Consider the following 21,936-nt stretch of genomic DNA (forward strand, 5'->3'; position numbering starts at 1 on the left):
AAAAAAAGAAAATTCCTTAGCCTGTGGGTTATAGAACCTCCACGGATCAACAAAGCCATTCTTGAACATAAAGTCAGAAATCGATTTGGACATAGCGGATTGGGACAAAGTACGAGGGTTTGAGCGGTCTAATGAGGGATCAATGACACAGTTCAGATCTCCACCCAATATCAAAAGGTGAGTGTTCAGGAAAGGAAGGTTACTAAACAGAGTATTTGTAAACTTCGGATCATCAAAATTTGGTGCATATATATTGACCAGTAGGACAGGATAGTGGTATAAAGTGCCTGCAATGATCAAGTATCTACCATTTTTATCAGTTATGGTCTTGGAGACAGAAAAATTAACTCTTTTATTGATTAAAATCGCCACCCCTCTAGCTTTGGAATCAAATGTTGAATGAAAAATATCACCTACCCAAGGACACTTGAGTCTGATATGATCTCTATTACGGAAATGAGTTTCCTGAAGGAAAGCTATGTCTGTGTTCAACCGTTTCAAGTGTGTAAGTATCTTCGATCTCTTAATCGGACTATTCATACCTTTAACATTCCAGCTCAGGAATCTAATACTTGAGTTGTTATCAAAATCCTGTGACTTAGTATTAACCATTATCACTTGAAGGAGAAAGACAATGAGCTGCCCGTAACATCAGGGGTAACAGAAAAACGAAAAGAGAGAAAAAACAAAAACCAAACAAAAAAAACCCCACATATACAGATACAGAGACATAACATGAAAAACCCCAACCCATACACCCTCCCACCTGCACATCAAACGTTCCCATCCCCAAACGATAAGAACAACCGTGCGGACTCCAAGGGGAGCCATCCTCATAGAGAGGTGCTTTCGACTATGTAGCTAAGGTCAACGGATAAGCACCTGCAGAGAACTAAGTTGAAATATAAAATGCAAGGCACAAATAATCAAGAATCCGAACTAGTATGATAACTATTAAGGAAGAGAAAGAAAAAAAGAAAAAAAAAGAAAAGAAAGTTTGTTTCACCTTAACATTATCAGAAGCCTGTAGGAACATTGGATCAACAGGATGAACACAATCTGTGCAGTGCAAGACCTCCGAAATCAAGTGTGGTATATTATAGCAACAGTAAGCTAAACAAAACTGGAAAAGAAAAAAAAAGAAAAAATAAAATAAAATAAAATTATATATATATATATATATGTACATATAAATCTAAATGATCATGAAATCAAAGCAAAAAGAAAGTACTAGTTAAATAAATAAATAAAATGGGGAGAAATTACTAGTATGACCGTAGTTGACAATAAAACCAGGGACCACATTAAATATAATTGAACAAAAATAACATCCAAAAGGAATGGTGCTAGGACACCTGATATTAACAGTTTTGATCACCTTTTAGACAGTCAATGTCCGAGAGGGGATATAACTACGGTCATATGTGTAGGATTCACACACTCACCAAATAGACTTGAACCTGAGAGAACAACTGGAGTTGTCACATCAAGTATGGAGCGGACTCATCAGTTTTTTAATGACTTGATGAATGACTCAGCCTCCTCTGGCGATGTGAAGTCTTTCTGAACGCCCCCGTGGGTTATGCGCAACCGGGCAGGGTGCAGCAGGCCAAATCTGATTCCTTCAATTTCCCGGAGCTGACGACGGACGTCATTGAATGCAGCACGGGCCCGTACCGTCTTGGCGGTGTGATCCGGGAAGACAGAGATGGTCATATTGCGGATCTTAATTCTCTGCAGCTCTCTCGCTTTTCTGAGAATGTCCGAGCAGTCCCTGAAGTAGTGAAGTTTCGCCACAATAGCACGGGGACGGTCCCCGGGCTTAGGTTTCGCCATAAGGGACTTGTGGGCTCTATCCACAAGTGGCTCCTTGTCAAGTTTGAAAGCCTCCATCAGCAGCCGCGACACACCAGTCACCGACCCGGAATCGGAATCATCCTCCGAGACACCGACGATCCGTATGTTTTGACGGCGAGCTCTGGATTCAAGATCATCACACTTGTTTTCGAGCTTCACCCATTCTTTGGTCAGATGCTCTACTTTGCTCTGAAGAGTGGCGATGTCGTCTGAACAGGTGGAAAGGGAGTGCTCCATCTCATTGACTGTGGCGGTGAGTCCCGTAACATCCGCTTGGATGGCAGAAATGTTGCCGGACAGTTCGGTTTTTAGAGTAAGCAGTTCGGCTTTTATAGACACAAGGTTGGCCCCCAAAGCTTCGTGGAGCTCAGTCTTAAAAATAGTCGCAACATCGCTGCGAGGAGCGGGGAGAAGCTCCGTTTTGAGTGCGGTGATTTCCACAGTAGTAGGCGGCGTGTGGCTCGTGTCAGCTGAGGTTACCGAGCTAGCATGAGGCGGGGTGGTAGCATTAGCAACAGGGCCCTGGTTAGGTTGAGGGTTGTTTCCCTGTTTGTTCGGCTTTGGAGGCATTTTCGTGAGAAAAGCGGAAAGTAAACAAGTTCAAAAACAGTTCGTACAAACGTGAGTGCTAGAAGTGGTATAAATAGTGCCAATTTAAGACAAAAATCAGATTAGTCTGCAGGAGCTCCTCTTCGTACGTCTTACACCATGTTTCGCTAAGCTGGAAGACCTAAAATATTACTTTAATGAGAGTCACAGTCACAGACTGTATAAACTTAGCTTGGTAGCAGCGGTGCAGCAGATGTAATGAAGTCCACGCAGCACGCTGGATGCAAACTAATATTAAGCCTATAGTCTATTCATTATAATGTGGATGGACATAAATTGATTTATTTTGCCTTAATAATGATAAAATAATACACAATAAATGGTCGGATTGGGAACCCATATGCATAATGTCTCCTCGTTGCATTTAGTGTTACTTGAAATGACCAGGGCTCAGCTAATGTTGCCTTTTAAAAATCGTTGATTTCCCGGGAAAAATATTAAATATTTTAAAAATATTAATTAATATTAATTCATTAAGTGTACAGTGCTCAAGCACACCTCTTCCAACCGTACTGGGCCAGGGAAGTGTACCATACTCAAGCATGGTACACTTGCACTCACACCAGCCAAGTAATCCGGACTTTAGGGGGCAAACGTGTTTGGGCACGGTATGATTGCCTAGTGTGAGTGCGCCCTGATTTAATGTAGACACCATAGACTGTATAAAAGAAACCGACCAGTATGAATGAAGCAAGCTCATGGGGCGAGCACGCAGGGAATAAAAAGACGACAATTTATAAAAAAGGTCATTCATTTCATTGGATCACTTGCTGGTGACGATCAGCCTGTGGGCAGACTTAAGAGACCACACGTGGGGTAGAAGCCGCTGATTGGCTGAGAAGCTTTCACTCAAAGCTTTCCTCAGGCTGCTTATTGGATGAACAGCTAGAATGAAAACTAACTAATGCTGTGTCCCAAATCACTCACTACATACTATGGGCCTGAGTCAAAATGGGTGGGCCTGGGCCTAAAATCCATTCCCTATTCATCCATCCATCCCTCCATTCTAACCTGTCATTTCATTGTACATTCATTGTATAATGACAATAAAGCCGGTTCCGGACTTCGGCAGATTTTACCAGAGTCCTGTAATTACAGGATAATGGAAACCCAGTATGTGGTTGTCACCGTCCGTTGAAATACTACGTATTAAATAGCGCATCCTTTTTTAAATCAGTAGACTGGGTTTGTGTCATGGGTTATTTCTTGGTTTGACAGTGACAGTGATCAGTGATCAGTCAGAGGAATTGTTAAGTGTCCGCGAGTGTGACAGACGGTGTCCTGTCAGATGTAAGCCAGCTTCAATCTGCATCCTTACTTTCTAGTGGATTAACTATATTGTACCCTTCATTTATACAGAATAATAGAAGTAAAACAAGTAATATTAGTATATATAACATTTAGTCTTTTTTAGTATTTTAATCAGGTTTAATCACAGAGTTGTAACGTGATGAATCCAGTTAATTTTTTTAATCGTTGGACAGCCTAATCTTTTCTATGAGCAGTGGGTCTAAACACACTGCTCCTCCCCGTGGACAAATGAGGCATTGCAGCTGGCTTTCACTCAGGCAGCTTAGGGGCGTTTCCAGTTGGGACCTCATTGACTACGTCATCGCTGGGGGATCACATTACCCCCCTGCTTCCATTATCGGCCAGCCAAGGACCGGTGAAGGACCAGTCAAGGAGCCATCAAGGAAACGGGAACTTTGAAATGGCTTCATCTGTGTATACATAAAAGATGCATTTTATTTCCATTTGTTAAAACTGTGGGTCATATTAAGAAAAAGTCGAGCTTAAAGAAAATATGTATATGTGGGGTTATCTCCCTGCTGGTTGAGTAGTTAGAGCACATGCCACATAATGGCAGCGTACCTGGTTTGAATCCAGCCAGAGACTTATGCTGCAGGTCTTTCCTCTCTCTCTCTCTCTCTCTCTCTCTCTCTCTCTCTCTCTCTCTCTCTCTCTCTCTCTCTGTATCCTGTCAGCCTCTTTGCCACTTACGATCTGAATTTTAAAAAGAAAAAGAAAAATATGGTATTTTTATAGCTCTCACATGTAAAAATGGGTCAAATTTGCAATGCTGTGATCATATTCCTCATCCAACCACACAAACAGAAAAATATGTACATTTGAACAATTATGTTGAAAATTTGAGTGTATGAAATGATAGGTTCAGCTTGAAATGTCACTATTATTTATACTCAGTGATATCATAATGTCTCATTATCATCACCCAAAAGACTTTGTTGTGTGTCTGTTGTATGTTATATTAAGCAGACATTTACACACATAGCTGAAATACCTGATAAGTGATCAATGATATACTGTATCATGTTTGCTTCAGTAGACCGGTTGATGACTGGATGAATACAGATACAGATTCCTAATCTGAATGTACATGTGTTCCTCTTCAGATCTGTATAAAGGGGAAAGTTCACATATTCAAGTACCTGAGCATCGAGGCGTGTCGCAGTGAGAAGATGCCCGACTCTCTCTACCTGCCTGTCATGGAAAGACTCAGCCTATCACGGCCCACCACTGGCAGGTCAGTCAATCGTCAGTCGATGAAATGACAGATGAAGGATTAGCACAGTTTAACATTTGCTTTCCATCATGGTGGAGCAGCTGCACAGCAAACCTATATTAAGGTTAGAGGCCATATAACTGATATACTCAATGTGTATCATTGTAGAAAATGATTACATCACCAGCATGGACTACACATCCTGGGTGTGTGAGTGTGATGTCTGTGTTTGTGTGTGTGCGCGCCTGGGTTTTGGTTTCTGTCTTATTTAAAGACCGTTTAAAGTGAATTCAGACATTTTCTTCTAAACACATTAAATAGGTCATAAATGTATTTCTAAAAAAGATTTGAAAATTATTTCAACCATTTCTTTGTTCAGGATTTAGTGGGCGGGTCTGATTAGCATGAACCCGCCCCTGCTGCTGTAGACATATAAATACATTCAGCACACACTACTACTACTACAGTCTACAGCAGGGGTCGGGAACCTATGGCTCGCGAGCCAGATGTGGCTCTTTTGATGGCTGCATCTGGCTCGCAGACAAATCTTTAATTAAAAAAAATAAAATAAATAACCTAAAAAATATAAAACATTCTCGTGTATTTCAATCCACTCATTTCCTACCGCTCATGTTCATGGTTTTGAGCGGCTTTTGGGAGGACAGCTGTGGCCAATCACAGCTGTCCTCCGGGACAACGGCAATTTTTTATTGGACAATGTGTCAAACGGGTCGTTGTGAGGTCAGGAAGTAAACTTCCCTCCTTTTAGTCAAGGAGTCAGCTAGCTAATTGCAGAAACCCTTTTGACGAAGAAGATGGCTAAAAGAAAAAAAGATGAGGAATATCGTACTTTTCAGCAGGAATGGACAGAGGAATTCGCCTTTGTGGAGAGAGCAGGTTCTGCAGTGTGTCTAATATGCAATGATAAAATTGCATCGTTGAAACGGTCAAATATAAAGCGGCACTTCGACACACGCCATTCTACATTTGCATCGAAATATCCTGCGGGGGACAGCAGGAAAAAAGCATGTCAAGAGCTACTGTGCAGAGTGCAAGCTAGTCAGCAGCAACTCCGTGTTTGGACTCAACAAGGTGACTGGAATTCGGCTAGCGTTGCTGGCGCTTTAGCGATTGTGAGAAGCGGAAAGCCATTCACGGATGGAAAGTATGCCAAAACATTCATGGTTGATGTTGCCAATGAACTTTTCGACGACTTTGCAAATAAAGACAAGATAATCAAACGAATAAAAGACATGCCTTTGTCGGCAAGGACTGTTCACGATCGTACCATCATGATGGCAGATCAAATTGAGGCAACACAAGTGAAGGACATAAATGCCGCACCATTCTTTTCTCTCGCTTTGGATGAGTCAACAGACATAAGCCATGTATCCCAGTTCAGCATCATTGCAAGGTATGTTGATGGTGACACACTACGTGAGGAAAGTCTTGCTGTTTTGCCTGTGAAAGGGACAACAAGAGGTGAAGATTTATTCAAGTCTTTCTCTGAGTTTGCTAAAGAAAAAAATCTACCGATGGATAAACTTATTTCGGTGTGTACCGACGGTGCTCCGTGCATGGTAGGGAAAAACAGAGGATTTATAGCGCTTCTTCGTGAAAATGAAAAGAGACCCATCCTAAGTTTTCACTGTATCCTACATCAGGAGGCGCTTTGTGCTCAGATGTGTGGCGAGCAGCTTGGTGAGGTGATGTCGCTGGTCATTCGGGTGGTCAACTTTATTGTTGCCCGAGCTTTAAATGATCGCCAGTTTAAAACACTGCTGGATGAAGTTGGGAATAATTATCCTGGTCTGCTTCTGCACAGCAATGTGCGTTGGTTGTCAAGAGGGAAGGTGCTCAGCCGTTTTGCGGCTTGTCTGAGCGAAATCCGGACTTTTCTTGAAATGAAAAACGTCGAGCATCCTGAGTTAGCTAACACCGAGTGGCTAATGAAGTTCTACTATCTCGTGGACATGACTGAACATCTGAACCAGCTCAATGTGAAAATGCAAGGCGTTGGAAATACAGTGTTATCTCTTCAACAAGCAGTGTTTGCATTTGAAAACAAACTGGAACTCTTTATCACCGACATTGACACATGTCGTTTACTACACTTTGAAAAACTGGGAGAGTTTAAAGATGCATGCACAACAAGTGACCCTGCTCAACATCTTGATCTTCAGCAGCTGGCGGGCTTCACATCTAAACTCCGGCAGTCATTCGCCGCGCGCTTTGGAGAATTTCGTGAGCGCACACGTCTTTTTAAGTTCATCACCCATCCACACGAGTGCGCAGTGGACAGCGCCGACCTGAGTTACATCCCCGGTGTCTCTGTCAGAGATTTTGAGCTACAAGCTGCTGACCTGAAGGCTTCAGACATGTGGGTAAATAAGTTCAGGTCACTGAATGAAGATTTAGAAAGACTTGCACGACAGCAAGCAGAGTTGGCGAGCAAACACAAGTGGGGAGAATTAAAAAAACTTCAACCCGCGGACCAGCTGATTGTCAAAACTTGGAACGCGCTTCCCGTCACGTACCACACACTGCAGCGTGTGAGTATTGCTGTATTGACAATGTTTGGCTCCACGTATGCATGTGAGCAGTCTTTCTCACATCTAAAGAACATTAAAAGCAACCTACGATCACGTTTAACGGATGGAAGTCTCAACGCCTGCATGAAGCTTAACCTCACCAAGTATCAACTAGGGCTGGGCGATAAACCGATTTTATCGATTAACTCGAGTGTGTAGTTCACGTCGACTTGTTTGAATGAAAATCGTTTTTTCTCTTTAACATCCGCTAACGCTTCCCTTTGGCCTCCCGTAGAATGAGCTCGCCCCTCCCTCCCCCCGCACAGAGCGCGCATTTACCAAATAGTGAGTGATAGAGATAGTAGTGAGTGACAACATGGCAGCAAGCAGGGAAGAACTCGTTCCGAAGAAAGACACTGTGTCATCCGTTATTTGGAATTGGTTCGCGTTCGCGAGGTCAGATTTAGACCAGACAACACCCCGCTGCAAAGTATGTATGAAGTCTGTTGCTAGCAAAGGCAGCAGTACGACAAATTTACTGCAGCACCTCAAACAAAGGCATCCTGTCGAATGGGTGAAATGTTGCGCGCAGCAACATGATTAAAGCTCTGAAGGACAATGCGTGGCCTAACCTGCAGTGCTTTGGACACAGATTGCACAATGCTATCGGTAAGTCTAATGGCTATCCATCAAGTGACATTTTTTTACATTAGCAACACAATCTAAGTAATGCATCATGTAATTAATGCATCAAGACAATATTATGACAAAATGTATGAATTAATACATTTTGAAATGTCCCCAGAATCAATCTATCTATCTATCTATCTAATCATAATGGTATACAATGTGTGTGTGTGTGTGTGTGTGTGTGTGTGTGTCCCTCCCCGCCGCGTCTTTGTTGTCACTTTGTAGCCGCTCCACAGAGGGCACATGGCTAATTAATATGCACGTGCTGACCATATATGGTTGTGTCCCGGTGTTCCGGGGGCGCAGTATGAGGTGTGTTTGGCACCTGGCTAAGTAAACTCGTGAGAAGGGGTAAATTCACTAATAGATGAACCCTTTGGCTTTGTTTAGCTGATATATTGAAGCCACTGGGGTCTTCTATTATCAGATTTACCTCTCCCTCTAGGTTAACTATCCCAAGTTTGTCACTTGACCACTTTTATGTAATACCTCTCTGGACTATTGTTTTTGTTGTTCACGCCAAAGAATTCACTGATGCACTCTCTGGGGAGTCCTATGTCAGTGTTTCATACATTAAACCAGTGCTCCATCTTTTCAAAACCAGTCTCCTAGAGCCAGGGGAGGAAGACACAGAGCTCACCAAAACAATAAAAGGGAACATAATGCGGTACCTTGACGACAAATACAGTGACCCTGTAAAAGATCTTTTTGGCTAGTTGTTGTTGATTGCACTTTAACTCCAAGGGAGAAATAAAAATAAACAAGTATTTTTTGGAACTATTTCTTTGTCATCTGCATCTGAATTTGGGGGCTGTTGAGAAAATCGATTTAAATCGTAAATCGGATTTTTTGTGAAAAAATCGGGGATTTTTTTTTTAGGCCATATCGCCCAGCCCTAGTATCAACCAGACTACAAAGCCATCAGCAAAACCATGCAGCACCAGAAGTCGCAATAATGGTAAGAAGTACTTTATTCATCATTTGTTAGCAACAGCATTAAAATTAAAATGCACACATTTACTTGTATTTAGTGTTAAATATATTGTATGGCTCTCACGGAATTACATTTTAAAATATGTGGCGTTTATGGCTCTCTCAGCAAAAAAGGTTCCCGACCCCTGGTCTACAGTTAGCTAGTTAGCCGCTGAGCTAGCTGCTGAGTTAACCGCCGAGCTAGACCGGTGACACTTGGTAGGGGGCGGGGTTTCAGTGAACTCGGCGGGCACTCCCACAGCGTTTGGTAGCAGAGAAAGAGGCTGATTTTTACACAACTTTGAAGCCTAATTTCATATATTTGGTGATTTTTTTAATCGTTCAAATTTGGCAGGGTGGTTAACAACACACTTTTCTGTGGTATGTCAAACACATATTTATTCTTACTTTACACTGACTTTAACACAGAATCATTTGGTTGCCCTGAACCAACATGGATTTTCTGGACTTTTCTATTTACTATGCAGCTCTTATGGAGGGAAAGAAAAATGAGCATAAAAAAAAGAAATGTAGAATGAACTGTAACTGGCTGTTAAATCTCAGTTGTTTAGTATGTGCAACAACTTTGCAGCTTGAACAGTTCACACTATAGAACCACTTTCACCTGAAATCTGCTGCGAAAATAAAAGTAAGAATAATGAAAAATCCCAAAAAATAACAGTATTAGTGCTTGGACCCCTAAAAAGAACAATAGGACCATTCACTGTTTTACCAGGTGTGTTGGTCTATGTCTTGGCTGGGACCAGGACATTTTTTTGGAGTCTCTGCTGGTTGCTTGGCAACTGCTCAGGGTAGTATGACTCCCACACAGCCAGCAGTCACCTAATATTCACCTGATTCATGAGTTAGTTCATCATTGTTAAATCTGAAAACACTTCTATCATCAAGCTCCTGTCCTCCTCACTGTCCACTGATGACTGCTGTGTTCAACACTCTGTTCAACGTCCAAACACACAGCTTCATGTTGAGCTGTGTGAGCTGCTAACAAGTAGTTGAAGCTGAATAGAAAACATTCAGCTGTCAGGTCGTGAACGGTTTGTGGATCGTTTGATGAATTCAGCAACTGTGGCAAAATGTTTTGTTTCTAAAAGCAACGAGCAAGTGTTCTAAATTCACTAGAGCTTTGATTCACATCTCTAACTGCCATCTTCTCCATAGCAACGAGTGCTGAGGTGAACAGGTCACATGTTATTTTGTAACTTACCAAAAAAAGTGAAAAGAAGTAAAAGTGAAAGCAGTGTTCTAGTCCATGTAAGCTTTGAAGAAGTCTCCTTTTTTGTTAACTTGCCAGCTATCATGTATGCTAGCTACACACACTTTTTATTTTTGAAGAAGAATCTTTATTGTAAAAGGACATAGTATACAGAACAGTATACAAAGGATACAGACAGAGGAGATGATCCATACATTGATGTATGAAGGGTTTTATCATTAGAGATCAGATTCTATTGTTCAGTCTCTTGAAGGAAAAATGCAAAGTGAGCTTTAATATTGCTGAATTTACATTTATCAATGCAGAATCCACTAATTCATTGCAAAGCACATTGTTTTCTATGTCTTCTGAAAAAACAAACAGTACATTCTCCCAACTTAAAGCAAAGTCTCTATGAACATGGTTCATTATAAATCTACTTAAGTCTTACCAGAACTTCCAAAAAAGCCAAAACAAGAGGTGCAACACAGTTTGTGGCTGGTTCAGTTTGTGATTAACACATTATCCAATCAAAACTACCATCCATCTCAGTGGTGACATCATCACTTCCTGCCTGAAAATCTTTGGAATTTTAAGATCTTTGTTCCAAACGTTTAGTAACAGCCACGTTATTTCTTAATGCTGTCATGTCTTCTTAGCTGAGGACCTCCCAACATGGCTGCTAGAGGAACGTTACATCATCTCAAAGCTGTTTGTTTAGTTTAGGTTTTAAGGAGGGAGAGATCATCTCTGCTGGAACACAATCTAAGCTTCCTTTAGTTTGTCGGACTGGAGCCAAAGCCTCCATTAGTCTGCTGAAAGTGATCCATCCTCCAGCTCTACTGCTTACTGCTGGGTCACACTGACAGAGCCAGGATCCAGTCTTCAGAGTGTGAGCTGTTACTTTCCATCACTAGACCAACAACGGAAAGAATGAGAGAGAAAATAAAGTAGAGGTGATGAAGAGAGGAATGAGGGAGTGAATCCAGTAGTTAGATCAAAGTGAAAGATGAATGAAAGCACTTAAAAACAAAGAAAAAAATGTAGGAGCATAACTGCAGGAACAAAGAGGCAATTGTAGAGAAGGAGAAAAGGATGGAAGGATAGAAAAGCAAGCAGAATAAAGAAAGTATAAACACATGAACAAAGAAAAAAAGAAAACACAAACAAAACTAAATTAAGAATAAAATTAGAAGAAAGCTTGTGAAAGGAAAGGAAGTAAGAAATGTGCCAAGGATAAAATAAATGAAGGAAACAGAAAGAAAGAATAAATGAAAGGCATGCTTGGAAATAAAAGTAATTGCATGACAAAGTTACTGCCATTCAAAAGTAACTAGTTACATTCCATCATCACACAGCCAAGTCTGACCCATCATCTGTCAATCTTTACACTAGTAGCAGGAATGACACACACAATGTTCCATTTACAGTCTTTATTGGACTAAAGTGTTTTCTCAAACATAAGCTCACATACAAGCTATAGACTATATCCAGGCTTTTAAATACATCTACATTACTGCTATACACCAACACACACACTTACATGTTACTGGAATGTTCCTGCTCTTATTTCCTCCCACTCATTCTGAATAATGTGAATATTTCCACTAATTGAATGCTGTCCCTTCTGAGCTGCTATACACGTGTGCAGTGATATAACAGTAGCATGTAGCAGCTGCCTGCCTGACATTGTGTCGTAAAAAGGAAGCTACAGGAATAGTTGGTTAAAATATAAACAGATTGCCTTTTTGAAAATGTAACTAAACAATAGGGTCGGGCCTGACAGCAATCGCTGATGGGGTGTCCATCGGCGATTGCATATGCCCCCAGCCCTCATTTAGGGCGCATTAGGCAATCGTACCGTGCCCAAGGATGTTTGCCCCCTACAGTCCGGATTATTTGGCTAGTGTGAGTGCAAGTGTACCCTGCTTGAGGGGAAAGAAGCCAATTTTCCAGGGAATTCCGGGAAATCAACGATTTTTAAAAGGCAACATTAGCTGAGCCCAGGTCATTACAAGCAACACTAAATGCAACGTGGAGACATTATGCATATGGGTTCCCAATCCGACCATTTTTTGTCTATTATTTTATCATTATTAAGGCAAAAGAACTCAATTTATGTCCATGGACATTATAATGAATAGGCTATAGGCTTAATATTAGTTTGCATCCAGCGTGCTGCGTGGACTTCATTACATCTGCTGCACCGCTGTTACCAAGCTAAGTTTATACAGTCTGTGACTGTGACTCTCATAAAAGTAATATTTTACAAATCTCCATTACATAAATTAACGAAATTTGTTAAAGTAAGTCATTTGGCGACTTCTACAGATGAAGCCATTTCAAAGTTCCCGTGATTCCTTGATGGCTCCTTGACTGGTCCTTGACCGGTCCTTGGCTGGCCGATAATGGAAGCAGGGGGATAATGCGATCCCCCAGCGATGACGTGGTCAATGAGGCCCCGACTGGAAACGCCCCTAAGTTGCCTGAGTGAAAACCAGCTGCAATGCCTCATTTGTCCACGGGGAGGAGCAGTGTGTTTAGACCGGTTTAGACCCAGTGCTCATAGAAAAGACTAGGCTGTCCAACGATTAAAAAAATTAACTGGATTTATCACATTACAACCTTGTGATTAAATCTGATTAAAATACAAGGCTAAATATTATATACACTAATATTACTTGTTTTACTTCTATTCTTCTGTATAAAGTCGCCTAATGAAGGGTACAATATAGTTAAACCATTAGAAAGTACGGATGCAATTGAAGCTGGCTTACATCTGACAGGACACCGTCCGTCACAGGAAACACTCGCGGACACTTCCGACCATTTTTTTGTATATTATTTTATCATTATTAAGGCAAAATAACTCAATTTATGTCCATCAACATTATACTGAATAGGCTATAGGCTTAATATTAGTTTACATCCAGCGTGCTGCGTGGACTTCATTACATCTGCTGCACCGCTGTTATCACAATTATCAAATGGTAAGTTTCTACAGTCTGTGACTGTGACCCTCATAAAAGTAATATTTTACAAATCTGCATTATATAAACTAACGAAATTCGTTAAAGTAAGTCATTTGGCGACTTCTAAGTCATTCAGTTAAACTAAGTCTGTTCTATAGCTGCTCCGCTGGAGAGGCTGCGAGCGTGAATGAAATCAGTGCGTCTTTTTTACACAAGTATCTGTAGCAGGCTACTGCATGACTCAGCCATGACTCAGAAGAATATGTCTGTACTTTTTAATCATAGTGCGTTGTGTTAATTGATCAGCTGTGTTGTGTGTTACCGGCGCAGCACGCGTTATGTTTTTGCGCAACATTTGTGTCGGAGGCAACCGTGCTTGACTACACTTGGGTTTTGAGGTAATGTGAGTGCGGGCCAGCGGGGGACGGGGGGCATTCGCTTTGAAAGACAATGGGACAGCCCTGCAACCATCCCCCTCAACCCATCACCTTCGAGCTGGACACCTCCCCCACTGAAAATCAAGATCAAGACACTGTTTGTGCCCCCACTATATCCAGCACATATATGCTACTGTATGTGTGGTTGAGTTTTTCTAAGTGAGTGAGGTGTGTAGTTGTAGATGTGTGTAGTGCCCCCACTCTGTCCAGTACACGTGTGGTTGAGTTTTCAGTTTTACACCAATAGCTAGTTAATTAATTAGTTAGTTACTTAGTTACTGTAATAATAATAACGAATCTGAATTTAAACTCAATTTGTCTGACTTATATTTATCTTTTTCATATAATTAATGCTCATTCAACTCTGTCTGGCCCATATCTGTCGCGGCATCTGAGCGCTCTTTCTCAGCCTTGCGCAGGCTGAAAACCTGGCTGCGCAGCACCATGAGGCAGGAGATATTTGACTATTAAAGCCCACAGTGACCCCTCTCAGAAAATAGTTCCGACTTCCATGAACACTATTCTGAATCTCTGTGTGTGATTTGTGTGACAATGGAACCAAATTAAGCCCAAACAAAAGGTTGAGCAATGATAATGTTAATAAGGTGGCTGGGCTTACCTGGTTTAAAGCACTGAATAGACAGGGGTTGGCTGGCACATATGTGCTGTATAATTGCACATAATCAAATACAGTCCTGTGGTCCGTTTTTGTCATTTCGTATTATTTATCTGAGCCTAAAAGTAACATACGAAAAGGCTTTTTTTTTTTTCGTTTTTTGTGTTAGATTCAAAACAAATAACACAATAATCAGTAGTCAGTAGGTTATTTAATTTTTTGATTTGATTCCATGAATTTTGGATGACCACTGACCTGTCAGTAAAAAATCATAAAACACCAGAATGTGGGCTAGTTTGTGACAGAAGCGCCATCTCCTGGTCAAACCCTGTATTATACAATGAATAGGTGGGTTTACAGGAAAAGATAGACACGCCCAGGAGAAGGAGGGGTTCTCTCCAGCTGCTGGAACTCAGCTGGAACTTGGCTGGAACTTGGCTGGGAGTCGGCTGCCATTCAGCTGGCATTCAGCTTGGAGGGGAACTTTGAAGTGGCTACTACTGTAAGTCATTAAACTAAGTCTTACTTTTACTGGAGTAATCTACCTCATTCGCACCTGTCATTGTACATCTTGTATTGGAAAACTTTGAATTAAAACCTACTGAGCGAACTCTCCCGTTCTCTCCTATGAACGAGTCGGAACAACGTGTATCAAACATGAAGCAAAGTGAAAAAATAAAGTACGTAACAACATGACACATAACAATGATTTCTGTGTTCAGAATGTAGTGGGCGGGTCTAAAAATCATAAACCCGCCCCTGCTGCTGTAGAGGAATAAATACATTCAGCACACACTACTACTACTACAGTCTACAGTTAGCTAGTTAGCTGAGTTAGCCGCTGAGTTAGCAGCAGAAAGCTCTCAGACGTAGCGTCCATGTTTCTGGTAGAGGTGGTGACTTTGATTGACAGGTGACACTTGATAGGGGGCGGGGTTTCAGTGAACTCAGCGGGCACTCCCACAGTGTTTGGGAGCAGAGAAAGAGGCTGATTTTGCTTTTTGGTGATTTTTTTAATCATTCAAATTTGGCAGGGTCGTTAACAACACACCTTTCTGTGGTATGTCAAACTCAGAACACATATTTATTCTTACTTTACACTGACTTTAACTGTGGAGCTAATGTGTTAGCTCACTCATTGCATCAAAAAAGTAATCAAGTACTCTAACTTACTCTAACTCTATCCTGAGAGAAATATAAATATCTGTTTCAAGTCAGTCCATCCAATAATTGTTGACATTTCAGCCACATCCACTAATGTTGAAGAACAGGTCAGTAAAGTCAGTGTGATCATCCTCTGGGAACCATGAGCATCTGCTGAGATGTTTCACTGGATCAATGTGACATAGCTGTAGAGCGTCTGGAGAACATGAATATGTCTCTGTTCATATCAATCCATCCACTAGTTGAAATATTTAGGTAGACTGACTGATCCCTGGAGCTTCACCACCAGGGATGAAGGAAGAAAGTCAAATGACAGACTGAGGAAGGATTGAAAGATGAGATTAAACATATGGAGGATAGAGGGAAGAAGAAGAAGTGATGCTACAGTGAGATCAGAGGTGAAGATCTCAGAGGATGTAGAGCTCTGTAACATCCGCCCACATAAAACATTCCCAACATGTGGGCAGGAATACACACACACACACACACACACACACACACACACACACACACACACACACACACACACACACACTGTATTCTTTTTCCCATCTGACTCTTCTTCCCGCTCTCTCCATTGTCTGCTTTGTTATTTCTCTGGACTTCTTCTCTTGTTATCTTCCTCTTGCTTTCTTTTCATTACTGTGCTTTCTATTCTGTCTCTTTTCTGTCTTTTTTAGTTTAGTTTTAATCAGCACTACCAGCCTGACTCTCTCAATCCACCACAACACTGAAATATCTCAACAACTGTGTGATGTTGTGTACAGATAGTCTGCTAATAAATGTAAAAGGTGAATAATAATGTGGTCAGGTTATTAATGCTATTTTTAAAAATCCATTAAACCAAAGAAGAAGAGAAGCACAACAAAGTAAACACTTTGAGGCTCACTGATCTTTAAGCAGCTTGTCACATGTGTGCTGCTAACTTAAAAGCACAGAGGGGTTTAGGTTCTAGATGAATTGTAGGAGTTATGCTATTACATTAGTAGTAGTGTGTGCTGAATGTATTTATACTTCTACAGCAGCAGGGGTGGGTTTATGCTAATCACCGCCGCTGACCCGCCCACTAAATCCTGAACATAGAAATGATGAAACACGTTTGTGAAGCCTAGCTCCACAATTCAAATCTAAATGGTTGAAATGCGTTTTACACCTTTTTTAGAAATACATTTATGACCTATTTAATGTGTTTAGAAGAAAATGTTAGAATTCAATTTACACTGTCTTTAATCTTGCTCATGTCAATTAATGGTGGTGTTCACTGTTGCCATGACAGCAAAGGTTGCATATCTTTAAGGAATATGAAAACTTGTCTCCAGTGATCATTTGAATCCAAACCATGATCTTTACATAGTTCTAATCAAGTAAACTAGACATTAACCACAACATCACACCTCATCCCTAAACATACTCATGTGTGAGGGCAGCAGTGTAAAATACTAAACTAATACATAACTGTTCATCAAGAGTGGAGATAATCCTTCATTAATCGTAATCAAGGTTAAAATTTCAATTAATCGTGATTTTGATTTTTGCTATAATCGTCCAGCCCTACTTTGCAGTCAGAAGGCGTGTGTGGGGTCAGAGGTCACAGAGACCTGAATGTGACCTGTGTCATTTATTCAGAAAAATAACTATGTGACTTCAGACACAGTAGAAATTCATTCATGCAATTGTAAACAGCACATGAGATGATTGAGTGGAGCAGAGTGGGAACATTGCTCACTGGAGGTTAATTTAGGCATAACCTAGAAACTGTTTGTGTGTGTGTGTGTGTGTGTGTGTGTAAGCAATTACAGCACACATTATTGTTCAGTTGCCTAGAGACTGCTACTGTTACAGAGCTGCGTTCACACTGCAGCTGAACGTTTACTAAATGTTTAGTTCTTTCATATTTGACTGTGATCTGCTTTGTAAGAGAAATGAATTCATTTAGTTCAGATCTTCTCTAGACCATGTTAGAGCTCGGTCAAAAAGTAAAGAGTATGGGAAAGAGTTAATAAAGCATGGAGGGTGTACAGTAATGCACTTTGAATGGCTGTGGAAAAGCTAATATGCAAACGCTAGTTTCACTGAACAAGAAATGAAGAGTATTTTAAACTAAAACCCAGAAAAACAGCAGAGTTTTAAATGAGTGCATGAGAAATACTGCATCTATAGATAGAGTTTAGAGGAATGCACACTGTCAAAGCAGGTATCCATGGTAACTTCCTGGATGTATTAGTGAATATGTACAAAACATCAGATCATGTGTATTTGAGGTTGTTTTAAGCCTGGAAGGTTTTACACAGGTTAAAAAAGTATCAGCATGTTTTCCATGAATAACCTAGAGACTGTACTGCAGAATGGTTCAATGTTTAGTGATGAGTCCAGTTTTTAAGAATGAGCATGTTCCCTGCTGCTAAACTAAGAGTATCAATAATGATTTCCTGAGTTGTGTGATAGTCTGACAACTACAAAACATCTGCATGAAGTTCCTGTTTAAGAAGAAGTAGGTTTTACCTTTTTCTTCCTCACTGCTCCTCTTCTATACATGTGAGTACATTATCATGAGGTAACTGAGCTCAACCATTACAATCAAAACCAAATCCCTGCAGCCCCCTATCATAAGACAGTGCAACAGGAAGCTCACTAAGCTCATGTGAGAATAATGTTATAGATGGACTTCTATAAAAGTAGTGTCACCAAGAGATATGAGACTGATCCCCAACACACTCCATATGTTTCATCACAGTTTTAAATAGAAGAATTTTATTTTATTTTATTTTTTGTATGTTATTTATGAATGATGCACTGCCTGGTGAGCACTTTTTAAATTTCGTTGTACTGGTGACAATGACAATAAAGGATATATTCTATTCTATTCTAAGAACCATGAAGAACCTGAAACACAAGAAATCCTTTAAAAATGATGTTGATATAATGTTGTATCCTATTGGCCAGTCTAAGACCATATGACCCTTTTACACGAGTTACTTCAAATCCAGATGAGATTTAGGAAGTGTCATTGATACTCCAGACCAGAGGGTGGATGTACTTCTACTCAAACTGTCTGCTAACGGTTAAAAACACCAGAGGAAGAACTTTTGCTTCTGCTGTGCTTAAACTTCAGTTAAGTGACAGAAATAGACTAAAAGTGAGATATCATTTTAACTATCTTCATCCATACAAATCATTCCATCATTCAGGCTCAGTGCAGCTCTTTATGTAGTGAATTCACTGAAGCTGCTGTGACAGATGATGTCATGATTCTCTGACACTTCTTCAGGATCTGGTTAGAATGAGCCTTTTTGATCAATATATCAATATATCAATATTTATTTCTGTATAGTTTAGCACATTGAGGCTGCTGAATGTGAACAGTTCAATCATCTGAGCAGCAGATGAGACTGAAGCTGCTGTGTGAATGAAGCCTGACAGAGAGAGAGAGAGGGGGGGGGAGAGACGGAGAGATGGAGAAAGAGAGGGAGCGATAGAAGGAGAAAGATAGAGGTGTGTGTGTCAGGTGTGTGACCTGTGTTGCGTGTGTGCAGTGTGGAGGACATGGAGCAGCAGAAGAAGCAGGACAGCGACTCAGGAGTCGGCAGTGACAACGGAGACAAAAGACTGTCTGCTACTGAGGTACTGTGTGTGTGTGTGTGTGTGTGTGTGTGTGTGTGTGTGTGTGTGTGTGTGTGTGTGTGTGTGTGTGAGAGACTTTTTGTGTGTCATTATCTCCATATATTACAGCATGTGTGCATCTTTCTGTAGTTCTGTTTAGTAGTGACTACATTAGGGTTATGGTGTGTGTGATTTAGATTATTATTAGATATTTATCAGCTGATATTAGATCATCTGATGATTAAGCGTCAGTTTTTTATGCATTGAGGAGCTTTCTCTTGTTATCCAGAGATGAGGCCATACTTTGTTCAGGTATTTGATAGTTATAAAAAAACAGATAGAAAAGTATATTTCTTTTATAATGTATAACTAAGAACTTTGACACAGAATCAGAATGTAAGATCTCTGACTGTCTGACTGTTTGATGAGGAAGAGCTTTATTGTCTACTGACATAAATAAACAGATCATCTGTCACACCATCAGGTTTTGTACTTTTTTACATTGTTGTTTTGTGTTGTGTGTGTTGTGTTGTTGTGTGTTTTGTGTTGTGTGTTGTTTGGTTGCTGCAGCCATCAGATGAAGACAGTCTGAGTCTGAACGTACCCATGAGCCACATCACAGAGGAGGACGGGATCAGTAAAGACGACTCCAGTGAACACATCAGCTCCCTGACAGGTACACACACACACACACACACACACACACACACACACACACACACACACACACAGCTGATAGTGGACAGGACATGGTGGTGGTGGAATAACACCCTTGTGTCCTCTGAATCCAGATAGCACATAGACTTTTCTGTACCACTGCTGATAAACGTGTGTGTGTGTATGTGTGTGTGTGTTTATTATCATTTTAGAAAACAGAAAAAGCTATGTAACATTAGAAAGTGAAGTGTGTGTTTGATATAAGAACTGAGAAACCGCAAACACACAAAGAGCATTTGACATTTTTACCTTCTGAATAACTAAAATGATTAATAACAATATTTAACAACATATAGAAACAGGAGCGACTGTGACTGTATCTCTGCTGTGTGTGTGTGTGTGTGTGTGTGTGTGTGTGTGTGTGTGTGTGTATCTGGGCTGTTGAACTCTATTAAAGAACAGCAGCAGCTCCCCAGACACATAGCTTAAATAGACTTCAATCAGCTTCAATTAGGTCAGAGCTGATGAAGGTCACATTCACTGAGCTCAGTGAAAAGAGGCTGTCTGGAGTTTTTTTTTCTTTAACAATCTCTTAAAATTGGAGGTAGCCTTTAAAAAAATACACAAATTTTTAAAACTGTGCAGGCTTCAACTTCTTCTTCTCGCTGAGATCCCGATGATTATTTTTACTATTTAGAGTAACAAATAAGAAATAAAACTAGACATTGACACTTCATGTTTCTTCTGTCAGCGGACCCAAACTCCGACTCAGTCCGTCTGATTGAGGAGAGCCCTACGGAAGCCCTAAAGGACCAGTTCAGCTACAGAGACTCTACTCTCAGCACTCGCTTCATCAACTACATCAAGGTAAGAAGTGACAGCGTGATGTCTGTGCTTGGTTTTTAATGGAGCCTTAACTGTGCTGTCATGTTCCTTTAAGTGTCATGTGATTTGTCATGAAAGGCTTCAGTGTAACACTTAAAGAGACTCAGCTGTAACCAAATAAGGACACAGATCCATCACAGGACTGACCTGATGAACTGAGACAAACTTCATGTACATCATTTGTATCAACAGTAACATGGTGCTTTTCTGGTTAACAGTAGAGCTCCACACATGTATCAGTATCAGTGTATATGTTGGCCAATCTGCAGCATTTTATATATATTTGATTCTTTTTCTCAATTCAAGTTTGAAATATACATGTTTGTTTTTCTTTCTTTTTTTTAAGTTATTGATAATAATACTCTTTTTGTTTACTGATGTCCCTTAATTAACAATCAAGTTTATTCCCTAACTGTAAAACATGTCTCAATTACACAAGTGATAACTACATTTGGATCATTGAAATTTGAAAACAAAAAAAGGTGTATTGATGTATATATTCTATAAGTATATAGTTTTACTTCATAATATTGGCATCCACATCACACCCACAAATCCAGTATCAGTCTGGCTCTAGTTAATAGTGAATCTAAATAAATCAGATGATCAGACAGGTTGGAAACAAAGTGAATAGTATAATGATCACACTTTACAGACTACCATACTTTACCCTTTTGTGTTTACTTTGAGTTTGATCTCCAAATAAATAGTTGTATATGTATTTGCTGATAAACTATCAGTTTGTTTCCATCCAGTCTGATTGTCTGACTCTGTGTTCAGATTCCAGCCATTAATTACTGATTGGACAGATTAAATAAACTACAAAAAATAAGACCCAAGTTTTATTAAACTGGAATGGAATAAACTCAAAATTCAGTTGATCCTTGCAGAAATGATAAACAGTGATGTTGTATCTTTGTAAGCGTCTGGTAGAAACAAGGACAGACAGATGTTACACTGTCCTTATTGTTGTGTGTACCAGTGGAAAGCGGTAATGTCTCTGAATGTTGGCCAGTGACCGAGTTAGTCTGCTGGTCATGTGATGGCTACAGCTGATGTTGATCTGTGTGTGTGTGTGTGTGTGTGTGTGTGTGTGTGTGTGTGTGTGTGTGTGTGTGTGTGTGTGTGTGTGTGCAGGGGCGGACAGCAGCAGACTTTGACGAGCCTCTCAGGATAGAAGAAGACTCACACTGGCCAACAGAACAAAGG

General features: G+C 40.5%; 1 protein-coding gene across 1 annotated transcript in view; it reads left to right on the forward strand.

Annotated features, from left to right (window-relative positions):
* The window catches only part of lrch1 (leucine-rich repeats and calponin homology (CH) domain containing 1), a 117,821-nt gene that overhangs the window by 64,268 nt on the left and 31,617 nt on the right, over positions 1-21,936 (forward strand). The window contains exons 6-10 of the mRNA XM_053328457.1: positions 4,881-5,011; positions 19,119-19,206; positions 19,756-19,861; positions 20,594-20,709; positions 21,865-21,935. Of these exons, the coding sequence (XP_053184432.1) occupies positions 4,881-5,011; positions 19,119-19,206; positions 19,756-19,861; positions 20,594-20,709; positions 21,865-21,935 (512 nt within the window). The remainder of the gene's footprint in view (positions 1-4,880; positions 5,012-19,118; positions 19,207-19,755; positions 19,862-20,593; positions 20,710-21,864; position 21,936) is intronic.

Source organism: Scomber japonicus, chromosome 11, assembly GCF_027409825.1.
Source record: "Scomber japonicus isolate fScoJap1 chromosome 11, fScoJap1.pri, whole genome shotgun sequence".
NCBI lineage: Eukaryota > Metazoa > Chordata > Actinopteri > Scombriformes > Scombridae > Scomber > Scomber japonicus.